The sequence below is a fragment of the Mercenaria mercenaria genome, chromosome 16 (genome assembly GCF_021730395.1).
Source record: "Mercenaria mercenaria strain notata chromosome 16, MADL_Memer_1, whole genome shotgun sequence".
Classification (NCBI taxonomy): domain Eukaryota; kingdom Metazoa; phylum Mollusca; class Bivalvia; order Venerida; family Veneridae; genus Mercenaria; species Mercenaria mercenaria.
In genome coordinates this window covers 60343300-60365030 of record NC_069376.1, presented here as the reverse complement: position 1 = coordinate 60365030, position 21731 = coordinate 60343300, and the positions used below count along the sequence as shown (strand labels likewise).

The 21731-nt window shown below is 37.3% G+C and overlaps 1 protein-coding gene across 5 annotated transcripts in view; it reads left to right on the top strand.

Annotated features, from left to right (window-relative positions):
- Positions 1 to 5872: 5872 nt before the first annotated feature.
- The window catches only part of LOC123539834 (kynureninase-like), a 37005-nt gene continuing 21146 nt past the window's right edge, over positions 5873 to 21731 (top strand). Inside the window, exons 1-5 of one of the 5 annotated variants that reach the window (XM_053527209.1) lie at positions 5873 to 6028; positions 10992 to 11221; positions 15117 to 15237; positions 16525 to 16607; positions 18820 to 18881. In XM_053527209.1, coding sequence (XP_053383184.1) covers positions 11056 to 11221; positions 15117 to 15237; positions 16525 to 16607; positions 18820 to 18881 — 432 coding nt within the window. In that variant the 5' untranslated portion in view covers positions 5873 to 6028; positions 10992 to 11055. Of the gene's footprint in view, positions 6029 to 7683; positions 7804 to 7886; positions 8018 to 10991; positions 11222 to 15116; positions 15238 to 16524; positions 16608 to 18819; positions 18882 to 21731 lie in introns of those variants that run through there. The other 4 variants (XM_053527208.1, XM_053527207.1, XM_053527210.1 and 1 more) reach the window with 4 other exon arrangements.

The window sequence follows — 21731 nt, the reverse complement described above, 5'->3', positions numbered from 1 at the left end:
CATACATTCATGTACTTAATCGGTCATTTACTCAACTTCGTGCATTCATGTACACACTCAACATCAGTACATGTATTATGTACTCACTCAGTCAGTTGCACCACATTCATACATTCATGTACTCTCTTAACTTACTCATTTGATTTGCAACTCTCAGCTTCTAGCTAGTTAATCGCGGCCGATGAGGCCGCGATCATTTTGAATAGGACAAGTATATACGCACTGGGGAAAATATTTCATGATGGACCTGTGAATTCTTTATAAATACTTATGGGTGAAACAGGTCTCATAAGCGTAAATACGACTAGCTTCTACTGATTATAAAACATACCGTACGATTTGTTGTGAATTAACTGTTGTTGTACTTTTAGTAGTTCAACCGCCACCCTTGTTTAAGAGCAACATTTAAAAAAACAGAGTTTTTTTTCATCCTCAAATAATAAGTAAGTACACCGCCCAGTTTAATCAATCTAGACGCACAATCTATTTTTATACATAGAGCGCGTACTTCACCCGATTTACATTCGGAACATTTTCACGCGTTTCGGGCTTTATCGTATGTTTAACATGGGATTTTTGAACCGTCCAAAGATGATTGAAATGTTTGTCTCATTGTTTATTTTTTTAATAAAACTGTTACTGCTTTCATTGTCTACCACTTTTTTTCCACCCTTGCCTGAAAAAACAGTAATGAGTTTGTACACTGTTCAGACAATTGTGCTCTGTTGAAATTTAACCAAACACAAGTTTACCTGCATAAACAGAAAGCATGATATATCACCATGCGCGGATCCAGAAGCGGGGGGGGGGGGGGGGGGGGGCGGGTGTCCGGACACCCTCTGGAAAATCTTTAAAAAAGGAAAGAAGACAAGAAGGAAAGAAAATGTTTTTCGAAAAAGGCAACATTAGGACTGCATGTAAAGTGTATGCGGCTACTGCTACATACGACCCCGACATAATTCATATTATTTATCTAAAAGAAACTAAGAATTTTACCTTCAAGAAAGCTTGATTTTATCATTTTCCCAAAGGTAACAGGTTAGTCCATAAAAATGTCCCAGAATGCAAAAAATGCAGTGCTAAATTTCAAACTTTCCAGTGGGGGGGGGGGGGGGGGGGGGGCAGGGGATCGGAGCCCCTCTGAGAAAATTGGCTGTGTCCGTGCATGGTCACTATACCTGTCCAGTACTGGACATTATGGTAAACGCTTCTTTCCTGCACAAATGACAATTTCGCAACTTCTGTCCGGTTTCTACAAATTTTGGCCGCGATAAAGCATTTGACTTGTTTCACCTTGAACAGAGATTTTATTCATACTGGTTTTATAAAAGCACATTTGAATATGTATATTGTCTCTTGTAGTTCTAGTTAGAACGGTCATTTACAATACAATTGTTTTATGTGTATGTAAATCTAAATGTTTGTAAATGAATGAGACGTAAATAAACTATAGAACTATTTACCATGCATTTGAAGATAACCATAATATTTAGTTGTTTACATGTTTGTACATATGTTATGTTCTTGAAGAATGGAGGAAATAAAAGAATCAGTCATAGTAATATGTAATCCATGGACGCGTTCAGTCAGAGAGCCGCCTCAATTAGGAAAGAATAGTTTTAACGTCAGAGGTTATTTCTAAGGTCACGGAGTTTGACTGGCCAGCTTGTAATGACAACAGCTTTCGATATCAGTAGCTCAGTCAAGTGTGACTTACCAAACTATAATATTCCTTCTACATCTACATCTACATCTACATCGTTACAACCAACAATCGATTTCCGATTATGACTGGTCGGCGCTGTCAGAGAAACAGTTGTTAAAGAAATTTAGTATATTACAGTATTAAAAGTAAAAGATAAAAGGACAGTATGCTACAGTTAAAATAGGACAGAATGGAAGAATTACATAGTGACCGCCGCCAGCCTCTCTGTAAAGATACTGAGGCTGGGGCTAGCTTTGACTGATGTGGGGAGGGAGTTCCAGAGACGGATGGTTCTAGGGAAATAAGAGTTAGCAAAGTATTGAGTGCTGGAATAAGGGATCAAGTAGTTCAGGTTTCTAATGGGGGACAAGTAACCTTGGTCAATAGCAACGGTCAGGGTCCTTACTTTGTAAAACAAAAGTAATGAACAGTTTAACCTACGGTACTGGAGAGTTTTCCATTCTAAGGATTTCAACATTTCAGTTACACTGCTTGTATAGTTGTAATCATTCATAACATACCTAGCTGCTGACCTTTGGACTCGTTCAAGTTTATGGGTGAGGGTTTTCTGCCAGGGATGCCACACAGTTGAACAGTATTCTAGCTGTGGGCGGACATAGGTGGTGTATGCAGCTTCTTTGACCTTTATGTTATCTGTCTTGACATTTCTCTGAATAAATCGAAGGGAAGAGGTTGCCTTAGAAGTTATGTTTTCTATGTGTTGTGACCAGTTCAAGTCATTGGAGATAGTTACTCCTAGGTATTTAGCTGATGAGGTGGACTTCAACTCTGTATTATGTAACCTGTAGGGATATATAACGGGATTTCTCTTCCTCCTTACTCTAAGGACTTCACATTTGTCGGGGTTAAATTCCATTTGCCAGACTCTTTCCCATGTTTCTAATTTATGGAGATCTTTTTGAAGGGCTATGCTATCATTATTTGATTTGACAGTGAGGTAAACGATGGTGTCATCTGCAAACATATGGGTTTTACATTTGACTGAGTCAGGCAGGTCGTTAATGTATACAAGGAAAAGGCAAGGCCCAAGGACAGACCCCTGTGGAACTCCAGACAGGACTGGAAGTTCGTTGGACAGGTGACCTTCAACTGCGACCTTCTGGGTACGATTAGAGAGGAAGGATTTGACCCAATTAGTTATTTGGGGACTAACACCTAGGGATTGTAACTTGTAAATTAGCCTCAAATGGTCAACTTTGTCAAATGCCTTAGAAAAATCCATTACGATGACGTCAGTTTGTTGGCCTTGTTCTAAATTACTATAAAGTTCCTGGGTAAAATTAATAAGCTGAGTTTCGCAACTATGACCCGACCTGAAACCATGCTGGAACTGGCTGATAATATTGTGTTTGTCAAAGAAGGACATAAGATTTGAAACCACGATGTGCTCAAGGAGTTTGGACGCAATACAGGTCAGAGAGATTGGTCGATAGTTGCTGGGTTTTGATTTGAGACCTTTTTTAAAGACTGGTGCAACTGTTGCCTTTTTCCAGTCTTGAGGGACAATGCCTGTATTTAGGGATAAATTGAAGATGTGGCAAAGGACGGGGGCGATTTCTTGATGAAGTTCCTTGAGAACACGGGGGATAATTCGTCTGGCCCCGACGCTTTATGTGGGATAGGCCAAGAAGGAGTTTGTCAACACCCTCTGGAGTCACATTTATTTGGTCCATTAGGGAGGAAGGGGATGTTAACAGTTTGGAGCACAAATGTTTAAGGCTTAGGGGCTTAGGTGGGGGAGAAAACTGATTCAAATTGCTTATTAAGGATGTTTGCTTTAGTGACAGGATCAGTATGGGTGAAACCATCTGATTTGAGTGGGGCTATGCCGACATTTTTTTTTTGTTATGTTTGATGTAGCTATAGAATTTCTTATTTCTACCAGGTTGGGAATCATGGCTAAAGATGACGTTTTCCATGTATGACCAGTAGGAGGCTCTTATTTGCCTTTGTATGTAGGATTTTAGGGACTTCAGTTTCTGGTTCTTAGCTTGATTTGGGGATTTGTTGAGTTTGTGATAGAGTTTATCACGCTTGTGGATAAGCCTGATAATTCTGGGAGTTAACCAAGGCAAGTCGGCACGGGATTTGGGTATTTTAGTAGGGATATGCTTGATACAAGATTCATTTAAGCTGTCCTTAAATGAGTTCCAAGCCTCATCAGGGTTTGTATAGGCCTTACTAATAAAACTACTACTAAATGAGCGCATGTCAGATCTGATCGCCTCCCAGTTAGTTTTCCGATATTGTTTTATTAGTCTCTTTGGCTGGATGGGTCGCCCTCTGTTTATTTTGACCTCATGAAATACTATATCATGGTCAGAGGTTGCAAGGCCGGGAAGTGTCTTGACGAGGTGGACATGGGATGGGTGGGAGGTAAGGAAGAGGTCAAGGGTATTGGACAACCTGGTTGGGACTTTTACCATCTGTTCCAAATTTAGGTGGGACAGTTTTTCCATAAAATCTTCATAGAGACTTCTATTTTTACAATTTGGTTTGAGTGTTTCATTGACCCAGTTGATATCAGGCATGTTGAAGTCTCCGAGGAGCCATATTATGCTATTCTTCGGGATTTTACTTAAGGATGACCACAGTTCAGACAATGACAGTTCGTCAAGTTCATGTGGTTTATAGTATGCTCCAACATAAATGTTTTTTATACCAGTTAAAGTTATTTTTGACCATGTTATATTACAGTTCAGTTTAAGTCAGGTTGTTCTGACTGAGTAACGCTTTAGGATGGCAATCATCACTCCCCGCCCTGTCACACACCTATCATCCTACAGAACTCATAGTTAGGGTATCTGGAAAATTCAGAAGAACTGACGTCAGGTAACAGTTGTTAGTGGAAAATAATATCAGTTGACTGCTACATTGATCAAGTAAGGTATTTTATTCTTTACGGACCTACAATTGATGTTGAGAATAGTGAGGCGCTCGGAGTTATTGAGTTTGACTTTAGGTGGCCTTGACTTACTTTTGGGGTTGGGGGTGGATGTTGCTTTTGGGGTTGAAGGAGCGTCTTGAAGAAAAGAGGAGTGGTCTACATTTGTACTGATATTATCATGATCATTAGTGAGGGGTGCATAATATGAAGTATCACTAAGACTATTAAGGGAGTCAGTCAACGAAACTGAATAATTAGGAGAACCACATTGACAACAATACCAGCTAAACTTAGAGTCCGATAACCTGTTGTAAAGAGAAGGAACAATGAATTGATGTATAAAAGAGTAATTTTGAGTAGCTGTTGCATTTTGCGGACAGTAACTGTTGTTTGAGTCACTACATGTTGGGTACCTACATTTTAAAAAAAAGATGTGCCACATACGTATGTGTCGGTAGCTGTTTTTGCTATTTAAGATTCAGTAAAATATCTTCCAAATTCCGCTCAGAAGTTTAGGGGAGGTAGTCCGAACAAATTTATTCATTGACATTTGACAGACGGACGTTTTTATTTTGAGGATAAAAAGGCAACATTAAGTTGTAATTTTGAGTCGGTAAGTCAAATCTTTGATTTGTGTTTGTGTGTTGGGGTGGAGGGCGGGGGTATTCATATATTCAGATACACCCGCACGGTTTAGCGCAGACGACTTTTGCAGCTGTTGATGGTGTAGGAAGACCTCACGTGCACCTTCAGGCATTGTTTCAGACATGATCGTGATTTTGAGATTTTTAGCAACAAAATTGCACTTAATAAAATTTGTTTTATTTAGTGAATAATTTGATTTTAGTCAAAACAGAAGTAATGAAATAAATAAATAAATTCACATGTCAGTTTTATACCAGCGTAAAAATTAGGTGAGACAGATTTTCGTACAACGAACATAATTAAGTGCGTAATTTGGTACAAATGTCAACACGGGTCTGTTTGGTTTGAGGACCAGGTTTCTTAAGCAGGCATTCTAAAAAAAACCCAAAAAAACTTAAGTATGTTTGCAATATAGCAGCAGTTAAAGATAGATCTATCTGATGTATTCTACTCTAAACACGTTTTGTTTGTAATGAATGATAATAAACTATTTGAATTGTCTCACAAATTTAAACCGTGAGATTTAAGCAAAGATAAAACAATAATATTCAGCACTTTATAAACAAATAAATGTATATACTAATGGTATATATATTGTCCACGAAAACAAAGTTTGTATACATATGATAAATTGTGTAAATGCCAGATAAGGATTAAAGTTTGACCTAATGACTTTTTGTGCTTAACTTAAAAGTTCTACACAGTGTTGTGCATGTAATATACTATATAGAGGAAATACTTCTCATTTAGCAGTGGAATTTATTATCTACGTGAGTATTAAACATATCTTCAATCATATTTTATAAAGTTGTTAGAAAAATGTAGAACGTTCCATTGTCTTGAAGGACATTTTTTCTAACCGTGAGTTTTTGTCAGTAGAAATGATCCACACTACCCGGCCAGTTTGTAAACTAGGAACTTGAAATTGTTTTGATTTTATTGCCAGAATATATTTTTCATGGGAAATCCTTACTGCACATGAACAATTCTGAAAATGTCGAAAAATTGTATCTTTGGTAGATCTAACTGTATCATACCATTCGCATTTATGCTTATCTGTCAGAGTCTAAATATCATATTTACTCCTAGTCAATGGGTAGGACGTGAAGTGGTTGCACACTTACTTCAAGCGAGCGAATGGTTGCAAACGGACAAAATGGCGAATATTTGCTAAAATTATCGCACGTTCGCTAGTACTCACTATATCTTTCAACAATCTGCATGACTAAATCAACTATCAAATACAATATATAAGTGGCCAGTCACTTTTAAGTAACATTCTATAACATTTTTCACACGTTAGAGATTTATTTAAGGGACAAAAATACCCGTCACATATAACAGGGTCACTCAAGATCGTTTTGAAAGACCCTGGCCGGCCCTGTTGGGTCCCAGTTTCAAATCATGACTGTGTATTTTATTGATCGTTATCAAATTTTGTTATCAAGCCACTGTGATATGAAAATTCTGTTAAAAACTGAGTATTTCTTTTTATTTCAATACAGTTTCTATATATGGGTGCCCAAATTTTCAATGGAAGCTCCCACTCTATCTCGCATCCTTTATCCTGTCAAATTACTTTCATTTCGCATAACAAATTTAGTATACAAAACTGTTCAGAACTGAACACAACCGTTACCAACCGTTTGAATTCTGTGATGTACGAAGATCTATCACAAAACCATTTCAAGTATATATACCTGTACTGAAGAGCGCACGCAGTGGTCCAGTGACTACGAAACTAGGGGTCGTGAGTTAGAGCCCCTGTTCTTCTAACTAAAAATTACTATGGGTGTTATACACCTGGCACGTTAAAGAACCAGGGAAGCTTCTGGAATTGGAGCATTTTCTGTGTCTTGCACTATCCTCAGATTAACATTACTGACAGTCTTCTGGAGGAGTCGCCAATATGGGTTACCGGTGGTGGCTATAAATTTATTTATAAGCTTATATACAAACAAACAAATTTCGCCTTAATTAGAACAGACATATTAAAAGGACGAAACAAATACAATGACATTCTGATATACACTTTACATGTTTGCCCCTTGTGTAATTTTTCATATGAAAATTAATATCCTGTACTGACTAAATTGGTGTGCATTTATAAAACATCGATGAATGAAAAGTATTTGATGTAAATTTAAAAAGCTGGATATATCATTGAAAAGAGCGGCGATGAAAGAAAAAAACATGCATTTTTATTAAAAGCTGGGTGTTTTGGAAAGAATTGACACTTTCCTTCTGAAATACAGGAAAATCTACTAAATACATTTTCTTTGAATTGGAAAGCATCGAAAGCATGTCTAGACTACGCATACCCTAAAGCATTGAGGGAACACGAGATAATTTGTGACCCATTGCCAGGGCCTCACTTTTCGGATACCTTTGATAATTTACCCTATAATGTTTGTCCGAGATAACTATTTCTGCCTGATGGAAAGGTCATGGCCTGGATATGAAAGGTCATGCTGCCAACAATAACAGAAGGCACACCGATATCGTGTAATTTTATTTCAAAGAAATAAGCCGTCATTATGAGCAAGCAAGTGCTAATCGTCTTTTTGTCTACGTATTTCAGTTCTGTCATTAATTATCTGACTTCAGCATGTGTCTAGAGCAGTAAGCCGGGAACGAATTTAGCAACAACCACAGGAGAGATAATTCTTGCAAACACCTGATTTCCAAAAAATGTGACCACAAAAATTTTTAACTTTTGAAAACGCCTTTTAAACCTAGCGTATTGTGTTGCATAGAAGGTATCCTAAATACTGTATGATTTTTTAAGATGGGAAAATATGGAGATTGGAAATTATACACTATTTTCCAAAGTGAAAGTACCATGTGTGTTTGTCAGAATAGGGCTAAAATTTCATTTTCATTTTCTTACTGAATGGCTGCATAAACACTCTAAAGAAATCTTCCTTTGTAACAGATAAATAAGTCTTGTTAAAATAAATCAATTACATATATAGGACAAATGCAATTAGCTGCGGTCACTTCTGCTAGTATTGTAACTAGTAACAAAAACTGAAAAATTTGTTATGTGTCAAATTCTAGGGCATGACATTGAACACCCAATAAAACTTTATCAGTAAATTGTATATTAAAAAAACAATAGATTTGTCTTTCATACACATACAAGAGTCCAAAAACATAATTTTCATCTTGTAATCAAAGCCAACAAAAAAGTGGTGGTTGCATGTTGCTGAACGAGTTGAGAATGAGAGCACTTTTCGGACAGCTTAACCCACAGGTGGATGTAACGTATCTAGGATACAGTATCAGTATGGGCCCATGGGCCATATACACTAAAATATATAACAACAGGCTCGGATGCAGGGCCGGCCCGAGAGGGTCCATGCCTCCTCCCCCCCCAGTTGGCTGAGAAGTGACATATATACTCATCAAAGTTGCACCCAATTATTTATTATTTATATGATTAAATTTAAACCCCAAAATGCACCTGAGGCCACTATTTAATACTTATATTTCACAATTTTCCAGGGAAAGAGCCCCCTGACCCATCTAAAATTAGGGGGATATCCCCTCCTATATTTCAAAATTACGACAAAAAAATTTACCAGAGGCCACCATTTCATATCTATAGTTCAAAATTTTACAGGGGTTACCCCCTCCAGTACCTCAAAACCCCACCCCACCCCACCCCACCCCATAAAACGCACAGAGCCCCCCTCCAGTATCTACCCATCGCGGGCCATGCACTTCAGCGATGACGCCTTCGTTCTAAACGGGTACACCCCCATTTCCCCAATCAAGTATTCCTGGATCCGGGCCTGTTACAATGTAATGTTTTCTGAAAAAAACATTGCCAATAAGTCATTAAGATGAATGGTTTCAGACACTATATTTTATCAGATCGTCATGAGGAACAAACGCCATGTCCAAGGATTGAACTCATGACCCTTCCATCTGTATATCTGCACTCTCCCTGTTGAGCTCAGCTGGTAAGTTAAAAGAGAGAATGAGAGCACAAAACTAGGAGGAGCAAGTCTCCCGTGCATGTGCACTGTGGCATAATTAAATTAGGGGAATCTGGGAACATGCTACCAAGGATGTAAATATCTATGGCACCAGGAAGACAAAAAGTATACACTTGTGTAACTGCAACTACATGAGCACCAAGAAGACAAAACATGTACTAGTGTAGCCACACTTTTAAACACCAGGATGACAAAGGTGCACAGATGTACATCCACCAAGACACCAGGAAGACAAAAACTTAAAAGTGCATTGGTGTAGCCCAAATAAGGCACAAGGAAGACACAAAATGCACTGGTAAAGACCCCTAAAGCACCAGCTAGGTAGGGCTGTCATTGATTGGGTCTTAGGCATATCGACGATACCGATATATCAGAAGACAAATATCGACGATACATCGATATATCGATTATTAAGTTAGATTAACAATCTATTTGTTCGTATGCATACTATATACCTTTCTGTAAATGCTATTTTTAGTTTTATTGCCTATTTTTCATATTACTGTTTGATTGTGTTGTATTTGTATTTATGAAATTAAAGAAAATAATAAAAATTAATAAAATCTTTCATTTTTATTTTGCCTCCACTTCTCTTTTGCATTTATCCAAATTTACAACTTTGTGAACTTAATAGTTTTTGAGGGTCTGAGTGTTTATCTGGATAGTTTTTTCTCTCTGTAAAATATCGATTTTTGAAAATGGGAATCGATAATCGATCGACAAAAAAATATCGTTGATACATCGATATCGTTTCTATCGATGACAGCCGTACAGCTAGGAAGACAAAAAGTGCACTGATTTAGGCACAAAGTGCACTTATATAACCCAAAAGGCACCAGAAAGACAAAAAGTGTGCTGGTGTAGCCCCACTAAGGCACCAGGAAGACAAAAGCTCACTGGAGAAGATCTACTTTGGCACTGTAGTCCTTGAATTACACAGAATTTTCAGAATTGGTGTTTTCAAGATAAAATTTTTGATACTAGAAAGCCCAAAAGCATAAAAAATGGGGACAAACCATGTCCCTGTACCACCTTGCTGGTCAGGCCTTAACATGTGCAGTCAAACTTCATTCGCTGAAGCTTGACAGGACGGGCAAACCCTGTTCCAGATCAGTACTTCAAGCCATCAAACAAAATATACATTATATAGGGATTTTCCCTGGACCTGACGATGAGTTTGAGCAAAGGGCATTGTTCAAATTATCTGAGTTCGAGCGAATAAAGTTTGACTGAATCTTGGTCTAGCTATGCCCCTGAAATATGTTGTAAAAAGGTTTTCCTCTAAAGGGAACACTAAAATAATGCTTAATTAGAAAGAAAGTACAAATATTATACATGTACATTTCTTTATAGAGAGCCCCATGTGGTTCTGGGACGATCTGTGTATGAAAAGAATTGGAACCACTGCCTTACCCTTGCATGATCATAAAAGGCGACTAATAGGGTCTTAACACTTGGTTTTGCAGTAACTCTGTGATTCCAGCAGGTTTGCAAATTTTGATCCATACCTCATGTTTTTATTTCGATGTAAATGAGATGTGGAACCAAAATTTGTAGACCTGTTTAGCGCCATATAACCTAAACTGTGTTGATGCGCCGTAAAACCCAAATAAATAAATTCTTTGTAGAGAGGTGCTCATCAAAAGTGTTCTTAATAAAAGGTGATGACTCAAGAGGCATATATATACTTTCCATCACAATGTTGACATCATTCTTGTTTATTATTCAGATTGGCTAAGCACTCTAGAGTGTCTGTAGCTGAGTCCTACGACACCCTGATAAAGAAGGCCAAAATGTCATCAGAAAGACCACACCCTGTCCAGGAGTTACAAGCTATATCTCAACAGATAGGTCATGACCTTGACACAGTTGAGTTTGCTCGACACATGGACTCAGTAGATCCATTGAGACAGCTTAGGCAAGAGTTTTGTTATCCCAAAATGAAGACTCTTGGATCAGGTAAGATATCATATATACCTATAACAGGATTAGGTAAAGTATCTTGTTAAATGGTACAAGGATAGGGGCCAGTTGTTGATAATATTTTTGCCTATTAAACGCTTATGAATATATCTTCTATGTGGGGTAGAAGGCCCTACTCCTGACCTGGCGAGTGCTGAACTTGACTGCAGTCTCCACTCTTTACCAAGCATAGGTCAAAGAAACAGTTACGGAGTGTGGTTTACTTATGTGGAGAGACTGTCTATAAAATGAATAGGTTTTTTCAAAGTTTCAGAGAGTGTCAAACGTCTCGCAAGCTCAAACTCAGGGATCAGTTTTATAAAACTAAAAATTGAAAATTTGTATCTTTCATCACTGTTGCTTTTAGCTTGACTATACAAAGTATATGGAGAGCAATCCTACTCTCCCTGGCATCGGCTTTTGCGTTCTTCCGCATCCACACCTTGGTTAAAGTTTTGATGCAGCAGCAGTCTCCCCCAGCGTCGGCGTTGCCGTTGGTTAAAGTTTTTGATAAAGTCAGATATCTCTGTTACTATCAAAGCTATTGACTTGAAACTTAATATATTATTTACTATTAAAATCTACATCAGAAGAAGCAATCCCCGTAACTCTGATTTGAAATTTAACAGAGTTATGCCCCTTTGTGATGTAGAATCTTTTATTAAAGTTTTTGATAAAGTACAATATCTTTGTTACTATCAAAGCTTTTGACTTGAAACTTAAATTAATTATTTACTATCAAAGTCTACACCAGGAGAAACAATCATCATAACTCTGATTTTAATGTTGACAGAGTTATGCCCCTTTTTAACTTAGAATTTTTGGGTTAAAGTTTTTGATAAAGTCAAATATCTCTGTTACTATCAAAGCTTTTGACTTGAAACTTAAATTAGTTATTTACTATCAAAGTCTACACCAGGAGAAACAATCGTCATAGCTCTGATTTTAATGTTGACAGAGTTATGCCCCTTTTTAATATAGCATTTTTATTAAAGTTTTTGGTAAAGTACAATATCTTTGTTACTGTCAAAGCTTTTGACTTGAAACTTAAAATATTTATTTACTGTCAAAGTCTACACCAGGAGAAACAATCCCATAACTTTGATTTGAATTTTGACAGAGTAATGTCCCTTTTTAACTTAGAATTTTTTGGTTTAAAGTTTTATAAAGTTTTACTGGCATAGCTTTAATTCAGAGTCAAGTACTGAGAAAAGTTGAGCGTGCTCTCTTATGGAAAGCTCTTGTTTCTCTTTATTTCTGTAATCACTTCATGGATTTGCTTCAAACTTAACATAGTTATTCCTCATCATCACCCTCATCATCTGGCTCAAGGGCCATAACTCTCACACCAATATTTTATAAATTATCCCCCCTTTTTCCTTAGAATTTCAGTTTAAAGTTTTGAAGCACTTTCACAGTTTCACTCTATCTCAGTTATTACGAATGGATTTGATTCAAACTTAAAATTTTTGTTCCACATTATCACCCAAATCATATGACACAAGGTTCATAACTCTGGCACCATTTTTTTAATCCCCCACCATGGCGGAGGGATTATAGGAATGGTCTGCGTCCGTCCGTCCTTCCGTCCGTAACAAAATCGTGTCCGGTCCATATCTCCTAAATCCCTAGAGGGATTTTCATGAAACTTGGGTCAAATGATCACCTCATCAAGACGATGTGCAGAACCCATGAGTCAGCCTTGTCGGTTCAAGGTCAAGGTCACAACTCAAAGTCAAAGGTTTGAGCCTGCCATTTTGTGTCCGCTCTATATCTCATAAACCCCTTGAAGGAATTTTATAAAACTTGGGTCAAATGATCACCTCATCAAGATGATGTGCAGAACCCATGAGTCAGCCATGCCGGCTCAAGGCCAAGGTCACAACTTAGGGTGAAAGGTTTTGAGCCTTCCATTTTGTGTCCGCTCTATATCTTCTAAACTCCTTGAAGGATTTTCATGAAACTTGGGTAAAATGATCACCTCATCAAGACGATGTGCAGAATCCATGGGTCAGCCTTGTCGGCTCAGGTCAAGGTCACAACTCAAGGTCAAAGGTTTGAGCTTTCCATTTTGTGTCCGCTCTATATCTCCTAAACCCCTTGAAGGAATTTTTTCAAACTTGGGTCAGATGATCACCTCATCTAGACGATGTGCAGAACCCATGAGTCAGTCATGCCGGCTCAAGGTCAAGGTCACAACTTAGAGTCAAAGGTTTGAGCCTTCCATTTCGTGTCCACTCTCTCTTAAACCCCTTTTTACTTAGAAATTTAGGGTAATTTGATGCATTTTCTCCATATCTCTGTTATTACTGAAGGGATTTGATGCAAACTTGAAACAATTGTTCATCATCATCACTCACATCATATGACACAAGGGTCATAACTCTGGCACCAATATTTCATGAATTATGCCCCCTTTTTGCATAAAATTTCACGTTAAAGTTTTGATGCACTTTCATTCTATATCAATATATTAAAATAGTTGTAGCACATCATCACCCACATCATATGACACAGGGGTCATAACTCTGGCACCAATACTTCATGAAGTATGCCCCTTTTTACTTAAAATTTAAGGTTAATGTTGTTGCACTTTCATTTTATCTTTGTTATTACTTAATGAATTTTATTCAAACTTGAAATAGTTCTTCCACATCATAGCCACATCATACAACATAAGGTCCGTAATTCTGGCACAAATATTTAGTGACTTATCCTTTTAGGTTTTTGAGGTTAAAAGTAGAATAGAAAATAACATAATATTTTGGATTTTGTCTCTAAGTTTTGCGTTCGCACGCTTAATTTATGTAGTTGAAAAACCTCCAATTTTGAGACCCCAACTCCAGCTGAAAAATAGCAAACCTCCAGTTTTGGGATTCTGAACTTACCACATGTATGGACTTATGTCCCCATTTTTAGTTGGAATTTCAGTTTAATTTTGATGCTTTTTCACTATATCTCTGTTGTTATTAAATGGATTTTATTCAAACTTAAAACAGTTGTTCCACATGATCACCCACATCATATGACACAATGTTCATGATGCTGGCACAAAAATGCTATGAGTTATTCCCCCTTTTTACTAGAATCTCAGGTTCAAGTTAATGATGTACTTCCGCTCTATCTCACTTATTTGATTAAAACTTCAAATAGTTGCTCCACATTATTAGCTACATGATATGACACAATGTCATGATGCATTACTTTTGCAGAAATTTTCCATGAATTATGTCCCTTTTATACTTATTTAATGTTTTGATACACTTTTCTATCCCTGTTAGACACAGACTGTTACATTTGACATAACTATTGTCTGATATCTTCATCCACATTGGAGTAATTAAACACTCCAGTGACAGCTCCAGCTTCCTCAGATGTGCCCAATTTCACTATCCAACATCGAAATAGTTGAGCGCGCTGAATCCTGTGACAGCTCTTGTTTCTTATTACTTCCTGCAGTAAGTTCTAAAGTGTTGAGACACTCAGACTTTTTTTCTAAAGTTTAGAAGTACCTAATATTAGTGGATAATGTGTTTGGATAAAATATACCCACAGCAGTTACCAATATAATATATGGGAAACCTTTCCAGGAAAATGCCAGTCATTTTAGGGTTTGGAGGGTTACTGAGCTCAAGGTACAGCAGATACTCCAATGTTAGAAGTGCCTGTGTTTGCTGTTTTTGCATGCCAGGTGTACACCACCCTTACACAGGATTCTTGTCCAAAAGATTAGAAACTGGTAGTTTTAGATGGAGATTACAGAAGCAGGGCATGAACTAACAACCCGTAGCTGGCTGAACTCCAAATCCCTGTTTTCATAGTCAAGTGTCACACAGCATCTAATAATAACATAGTATGATCTCACAGTATCTTTCACTTCGATTGATTGTAGTTGACCAAAGCTTGGTGGACCCAGAAGAGGACTGTGTGTATTTCTGTGGAAACTCATTAGGTATATGCCCAAAGAAGACAAGAGAATATGTGACAGTTGAAGTTGATAAATGGGAGAAAACGTGAGTTCACTCAACAGTTACGTAAACATTTGCCAAAAACAATTCCTAATAAGTTTGATGATATTTTTAACATTCAAACTAATCAGTATGTTGATTTTGCTTTTATGTAGTATATGCTACGTTTTTAAGCCTGGCATTTTTAGCATGACTATTCGAAGAATAAGGAGAGCTATCTTACTCAGCACGGCGTCGGTGTTACACCTTGGTTAAGTTTTTCGTACCAGTCCACGTTTTGGCAAAACCTTTTGACATATGGCTTTGAAACTTTCAACACTTGTGTACCATCACCATGTCCAGTTTTAGGCAAGAGTATAACTCCATCAAGCATTTTGAGTTATAGTCCCTTTTAACTTACAAATCTTGGTTAAGTTTTTCATACCAGTTCATATTTTGTGTAAACTGTTTGACATATGGCTTTGAAACTTTTATCACTTGTTTATTATAACAGTTGCTACCTGTAAGCAAGAGTGCATAACTCTGTCAAGTATTTTGGCTGAGTGATGGCCCTTTTTGGACTTGGAAATGGGTTCAGTTTTCGTAAATGTTGACGTTTTGTCAAAACTATTTGATATGTGGCTTCCAAACTTAATGAACACTTGTTTATTGTAACAGTCTTTATCTGTAGGCAAGAATACATAACTCTATCAAGTATTTTTGCTGAATTATGGCCCTTTTCGGTCTTGGAAATTGGTTTAGTTTCCGTACAAGTCAACATTTTGTCAAAACTATTTGACATGTGGCTTTGAAACTTTGAATAGTTGTCCATTGTCATGATCTCCATCTGTAATCTAGAGTATGTAACTATGTCAAAGATATTTGGCTGAATTATGGCACTTTTTGGACATGGAAATTGGTTCAGTTTTCGCACAAGTCCATATTTTGTCTAAACTGTTCGACATATGGCTTTGAAACTTGACCACTTATTTACCATCATAGTCTCCATATGTAGGCAAGACTACATAACTAAGACAAGGATATTGGCTCAGTTGTGGCCCGTTTTTGACATAGAAATTAGTTAATAATAATAATAAGTTACACATTGCCATGTAGTGCAAGACTTATGCAGTACTACAAAATAATACAGGTTCATTGTTTGTCTTTTTTATTTTCCTTCTTTTCTCTGAAAATCTCTGGTTATATTTTGACCCCATACTTACATCAATTCTTCAAATAGTCGAGCGCCCTGTCAACAGAAACTATGGTTTGACTAACTGAGATTCTCTCTTCATCTATATAGAAGTGATTGTATAGGGTAGAGAGACATTAAAATTATGTTTACAACTTTAGGGCTTTAGAAGGGCATACAAATGGAGATTTACCATGGGCGTGGTGTGATGAAGGGCTGGATGACCAGATGGCAACTATTGTTGGTAAATTATTATCCCCCGACGAAAGTCGGAGGGATATAGTTTTGGCGTTGTCCGTCCGTCTTTCCGTCCGTCCGAGCTCACATTTGCATACTTAGGTGGCTAAAGGAACAATAGGTAACTGTACTTTTTCTTTGATGTCATTCATTCCGTAAGGCTTTTATGTGGCTATTTTTCTCTTACGTGGCTAAAAGAACAATAGAGAGAACAAAAGAGTAGCCACATAAGTATCCATATGTAGGAACGTCCGTCTTTCCATCCGTCCGTCCGGAGCCATATCTAGGAAATGGTTGGGAATATTTATGTATTACTTCATACACATGTTAACCATTATGAGTTTTTGCAGCCCGCCAAGTTTCAGTCAGATTGCCCTAGTAACACCAGAGTTATGGCCCTTAGAAGTTTCTAGTGTTAACTATATAGGGTACTATAAATATGGCAATTTCTGCATCAAAACTTTTGATATATTTGACCTAGAACTATGAAACTTAAACAGACTTTAGATCACCATAATGTGGTTGTGTACACACAATTTCGTTCAGATTTATTTTGTAAATTAAGAGTTATTGCCCTTTAATTGTATAAAAATCTACATATTTGTACATAACAAACTTACCATTTGATAGAATTTCATTAAATTTCTTTCATTCTTTTCCATGAACATTTATTGTAAACATGTGAAGTTGTGTACCCACACCTGGTCACCCCCTTACCTTGATCACACCCCCCCCCCCCCCCCCCCCCCCCCCCCCCCCCAAAAAAAAATTATTCCTTATTTTAGACTTTTTTCAAACAAACGTCATGTACATGTTCACCACTATGAGGTTATGGGGCCCATCAAGTTTCAGTCAGATTGCCCAAGTAACACCAGAGTTATGGCCCTTAGAAGTTTCTAGTGTTAACTATATAGGGCACTATAAATATGGCAATTTCTGCATCATAACTTTTGATATATTTGACCTAGAACTATGAAACTTAAACAGAATTTAGAGCACTATAATGTGGTTGTGCACACACAGTTCCGTAGGGATTTCTTTTGTAACTTTAGAGTTATTGCCCTTTAATTGTCTAAAAATCCACATATTTGTACATAACAAACTTACCGTTTGGCAGAATTTCATTAAATATCTTTTATTTCTTTTCCCTGAACATTTATTATTAACATGTGAAGTTGTTCACCCACATCTGGTCACCATTCAAAATAAATTCTTTAGTCAGGATCAAAGTATCATACATTTATTATGTACTCTTTAATTAAACATTTGTTTTCTGTTAAATTGATTTTGACTAATGAAATTACTTGCTTCTTCTTAACATCCTTAACTTTTTGCCGGATATATTTTTTTGCCATTCCTCACCACAGACCCTTTCGGCGGGGGATACCAATTCATCGAATTTGCTTGTTGTTACGTGTTTTGATCTGTGCTTTAAACCGGAGGAAAGAGTTCATTTGATAGTTTAATGACAATAACTTCAGTTATGTCACACTGTTTGACGCTGGTGTTTACACATAGAGTGACTTGATCATTAGAATCAGAATGTATTAGGAGTTTCTTGTTTGTCTTTAACCTTTACCCTGCTAAATTTCTTAAATGAACTGGTCCACCATCAATTTGGGCAGTACCATTTATCAATGGAAGGGGTGTTCACTAAAAAATGCTGACTGAACAGTACAGACCATGATCAGCCTGCACAGATGTGCAGGCTGATCTTAGTCTGCACTGGTCACAAACACAAAACTTCATGGGTGGCTGGCTTTGCAGTTTTAGGCTTTGGTTGCATTTGAGGTACTCAAGTCTTCATGGGAGTCTGCTGTTTTTTAAAAGTATTTTTAATGTTTTAAGAGAGTAATTTAGTTCTACATTTGAGCCGCACCACGAGAAAACCAACATTGTGCATTTGCGACCAGCATGGATCCAGACCAGCCTGCGCATCTGCGCAGTCTAGTCAGGATCCATGCTGTTAGCTAACAGTTTCTCTAATTGCAATAGGCTTTGAAAGCGAAGAGCATGGACCCTGATCAGACTGAGCAGAAGCGCAGGCTGGTCTGGATCCATGCTGGTCACAAATGCATTATGTTGGTTTTCTCGTGGTGTGGCTCATTTTACACTCAACAAGAGGAGTTTTAACATCTGATACACAAGTTCTGTTTGTATTTCCTTCAATGTAATGAAACTGTTCTCTATATATCTGCAATATAATTGTCTCGTTTTAGGTGCCAAGCCAGGGGAAGTGAGCATAATGAATGGATTGACTGTCAATTTGCATTTACTACTGGTGAGAGTTTATTTATTATTGAAAGAAACCACTGTTCTGATTAAAAGTTTATCAGTAAATCAGTAACAAACACATCTAGAGATAAGAATCATTTGACAGTGGCAAAACTATGTAACATGTTTGTCGACACCTGGTAAATCAAATACTGGGAAATTTCCATCTATGTCACGACATTTAGGAAAATGTTGAAAGTGTGTAATGTGTTTAGGTTTGTTATTGATCTGTCAAATTTGTTGACTGCATCCACAAATCTTTCAAATAAATACATGGTTTACATTATTACCAGTGTAAAAGCCAGGAAAAGATACAATTTTGCATTTCAGTTTTATTTTTTATTTTTTTGTCATTTTTCATTCATAATACAAGCAAAATATGTAATATTCAACTACTGAGATGTAAATATTGCTAAAAAAAAATCGAATAAAATTCTACCCAATTTATACACAGTAGCAGTGTCCACTATATACATAAAGGGAAGTAACTCTAATTTGGAGTTTGATGAAATGATTGAAACATTCTAGTTGTCTATCAGCAGTTCAAGGACAAACATGTCTTATCAGTTTGAGAGAGAGTTGTACCTCTGGACTTTAAACACACTCCTATGCTCAACATAATAAAATAATAAATTAAATTAAATAATAATAATTAATCAATATTTATTCTATCTGACCACATTTCCTATAACATAAATGTTTATATTTTGTTGTCAGTCATATATTTTTCCTAAAAGCAGTATAATATTTTCTCACAGGGTTGATAGCTTAACATTTGACAATGTTTTTTCAAGCTTTCTGCTATATTTCACTGACATTATGAAATGTAAATACCCTATATTTTATGTTTAACTCAAGGTGTACATTGTATCCTGCCGCTGTAAGTATACTCACACACAACAGCACATTTGTGAACTTTTAAAACTATTTAAGGTAGCTCTGCACCTTTGATAAACTTTAAATATGGCGTGACGTCATTGTAGGGATAATACACGTTTTTTTGTGTATTAACGTCTGCAGAAGCCTGCGGGATTGTTTGTGACCGAGACCGAAGGTCGAGGTCACAAACATATCCCAAGGGCTTCTGCAGGCGTTAATACACAAAACAAACGTGTATTGTCGCTATTCTTGCATAAAAAAAACATTACACGACGACTAAATGCATTGTTTTCATATGTGATGACTTGACGATTCCGGTACATTTTTTATTTACCATTCCTGTTGTTCTTGGAAACGGTAAACACATTTTAAATATCCGTAACCGGGGCACACATAACAACAACATTACTAAAAGCGTGATTTGAAGGTTTTTGAGCATCTTACTTTTATGCCCCCGAAGGGAGGCATATAGTTTTTGAACCGTCTGTCCGTCTGTCCGTCTGTCAGTCTGTCGGTCTGTCAGTCTGTCCGCAATTTTCGTGTCCGGTCCATATCTTTGTCATCGATGGATGGATTTTCAAATAACTTGGCATGAATGTGTACCACAGTAAGACGATGTGTCGCGCCCAAGACCTAGGTCCGTAGCTCAAAGGTCAAGGTCACACTTAGACATTAAAGGATAGTGCATTGATTGGCGTGTCCGTTCCATATCTTTGTCATCGATGGATGGATTTTCAAATAACTTGGCATGAATGTGTACCACAGTAAGACGACATGTCGCGCGCAAGACCCAGGTCCGTAGCTCAAAGGTCAAAGTCACACTTAGACATTAAAGGATAGTGCATTGATGGGCGTGTCCGGTCCATATCTTTGTCATTGATGGATGGATTTTCAAATAACTTGGCATGAATGTGTACCACAGTAAGACGATGTGTCGCGCGCAAGACCCAGGTCCGTAGCTCAAAGGTCAAGGTCACACTTAGACTTTAAAGGATAGTGCATTGATGGGCGTGTCCGGTCCATATCTTTGTCAACCATGGATGGATTTTCAAATAACTTGGCATGAATGTGTACCACAGTAAGACGACGTGTCGCGCGCAAGACCCAGGTCCGTAGCTCAAAGGTCAAGGTCACACTTAGACGTTAAAGGTCATTTTTCATGATAGTGCATTGATGGGCGTGTCCGGTCCATATCTTTGTCATTCATGCATGGATTTTAAAATAACTACGCATTAATGTGTGACACAGTAAGACGACGTGACGTGCGTAAGACCCAGCTCCGTAGGTCAAAGGTCCTAAACTCTAACATCGGCCATAACTACTCATTCAAAGTGCCATCGGGGGCATATGTCATCCTATGGAGACAGCTCTTGTTATTTTTAGTTATTACAAACGTGACATTACACATGATTTTGCATATAACTTAAAAATTTGATAAACAGGAACACAACTGTTTTAAGAGTAACAACTTTACATTCGAATTATTTTGAGTATGAACAAACAAGAGTACGGATGAGTACGAAGCTAGTGACTAGCTTTCGAGGTTTATTATATGAATTCTGCGAACAATCAGGTAAAAACAAACCGACTGATACTAACAAAAAACATTAATATAATACCTAAAAACGGGCAATAGCACAAGTTACACGCGATACTTATTTATTCACAGTTATTTACAATAACTGAACAGACGCTTTGTAAAGGGAGTAAACTCTTAGAGAAGCTAGAGCGTACATTGATGGGGGCAGTACGTTTGGGGATGGAAACTGATACAGCTAAACATACTATGGATTGCATTGTATCTATAATGCTACAAGAAGAGGTTATTATGGAAGAAACAAGATGCAGATGCCAAATATCAGTCTGCACAGAAATACATACATACATCCCTGACAAAGCATTTAAAAAATAAAAATCATGTATTACCAGCACGTGAATTGCCTTGTTTGCACAAGATTTTTCTCCCGTTTATACATGG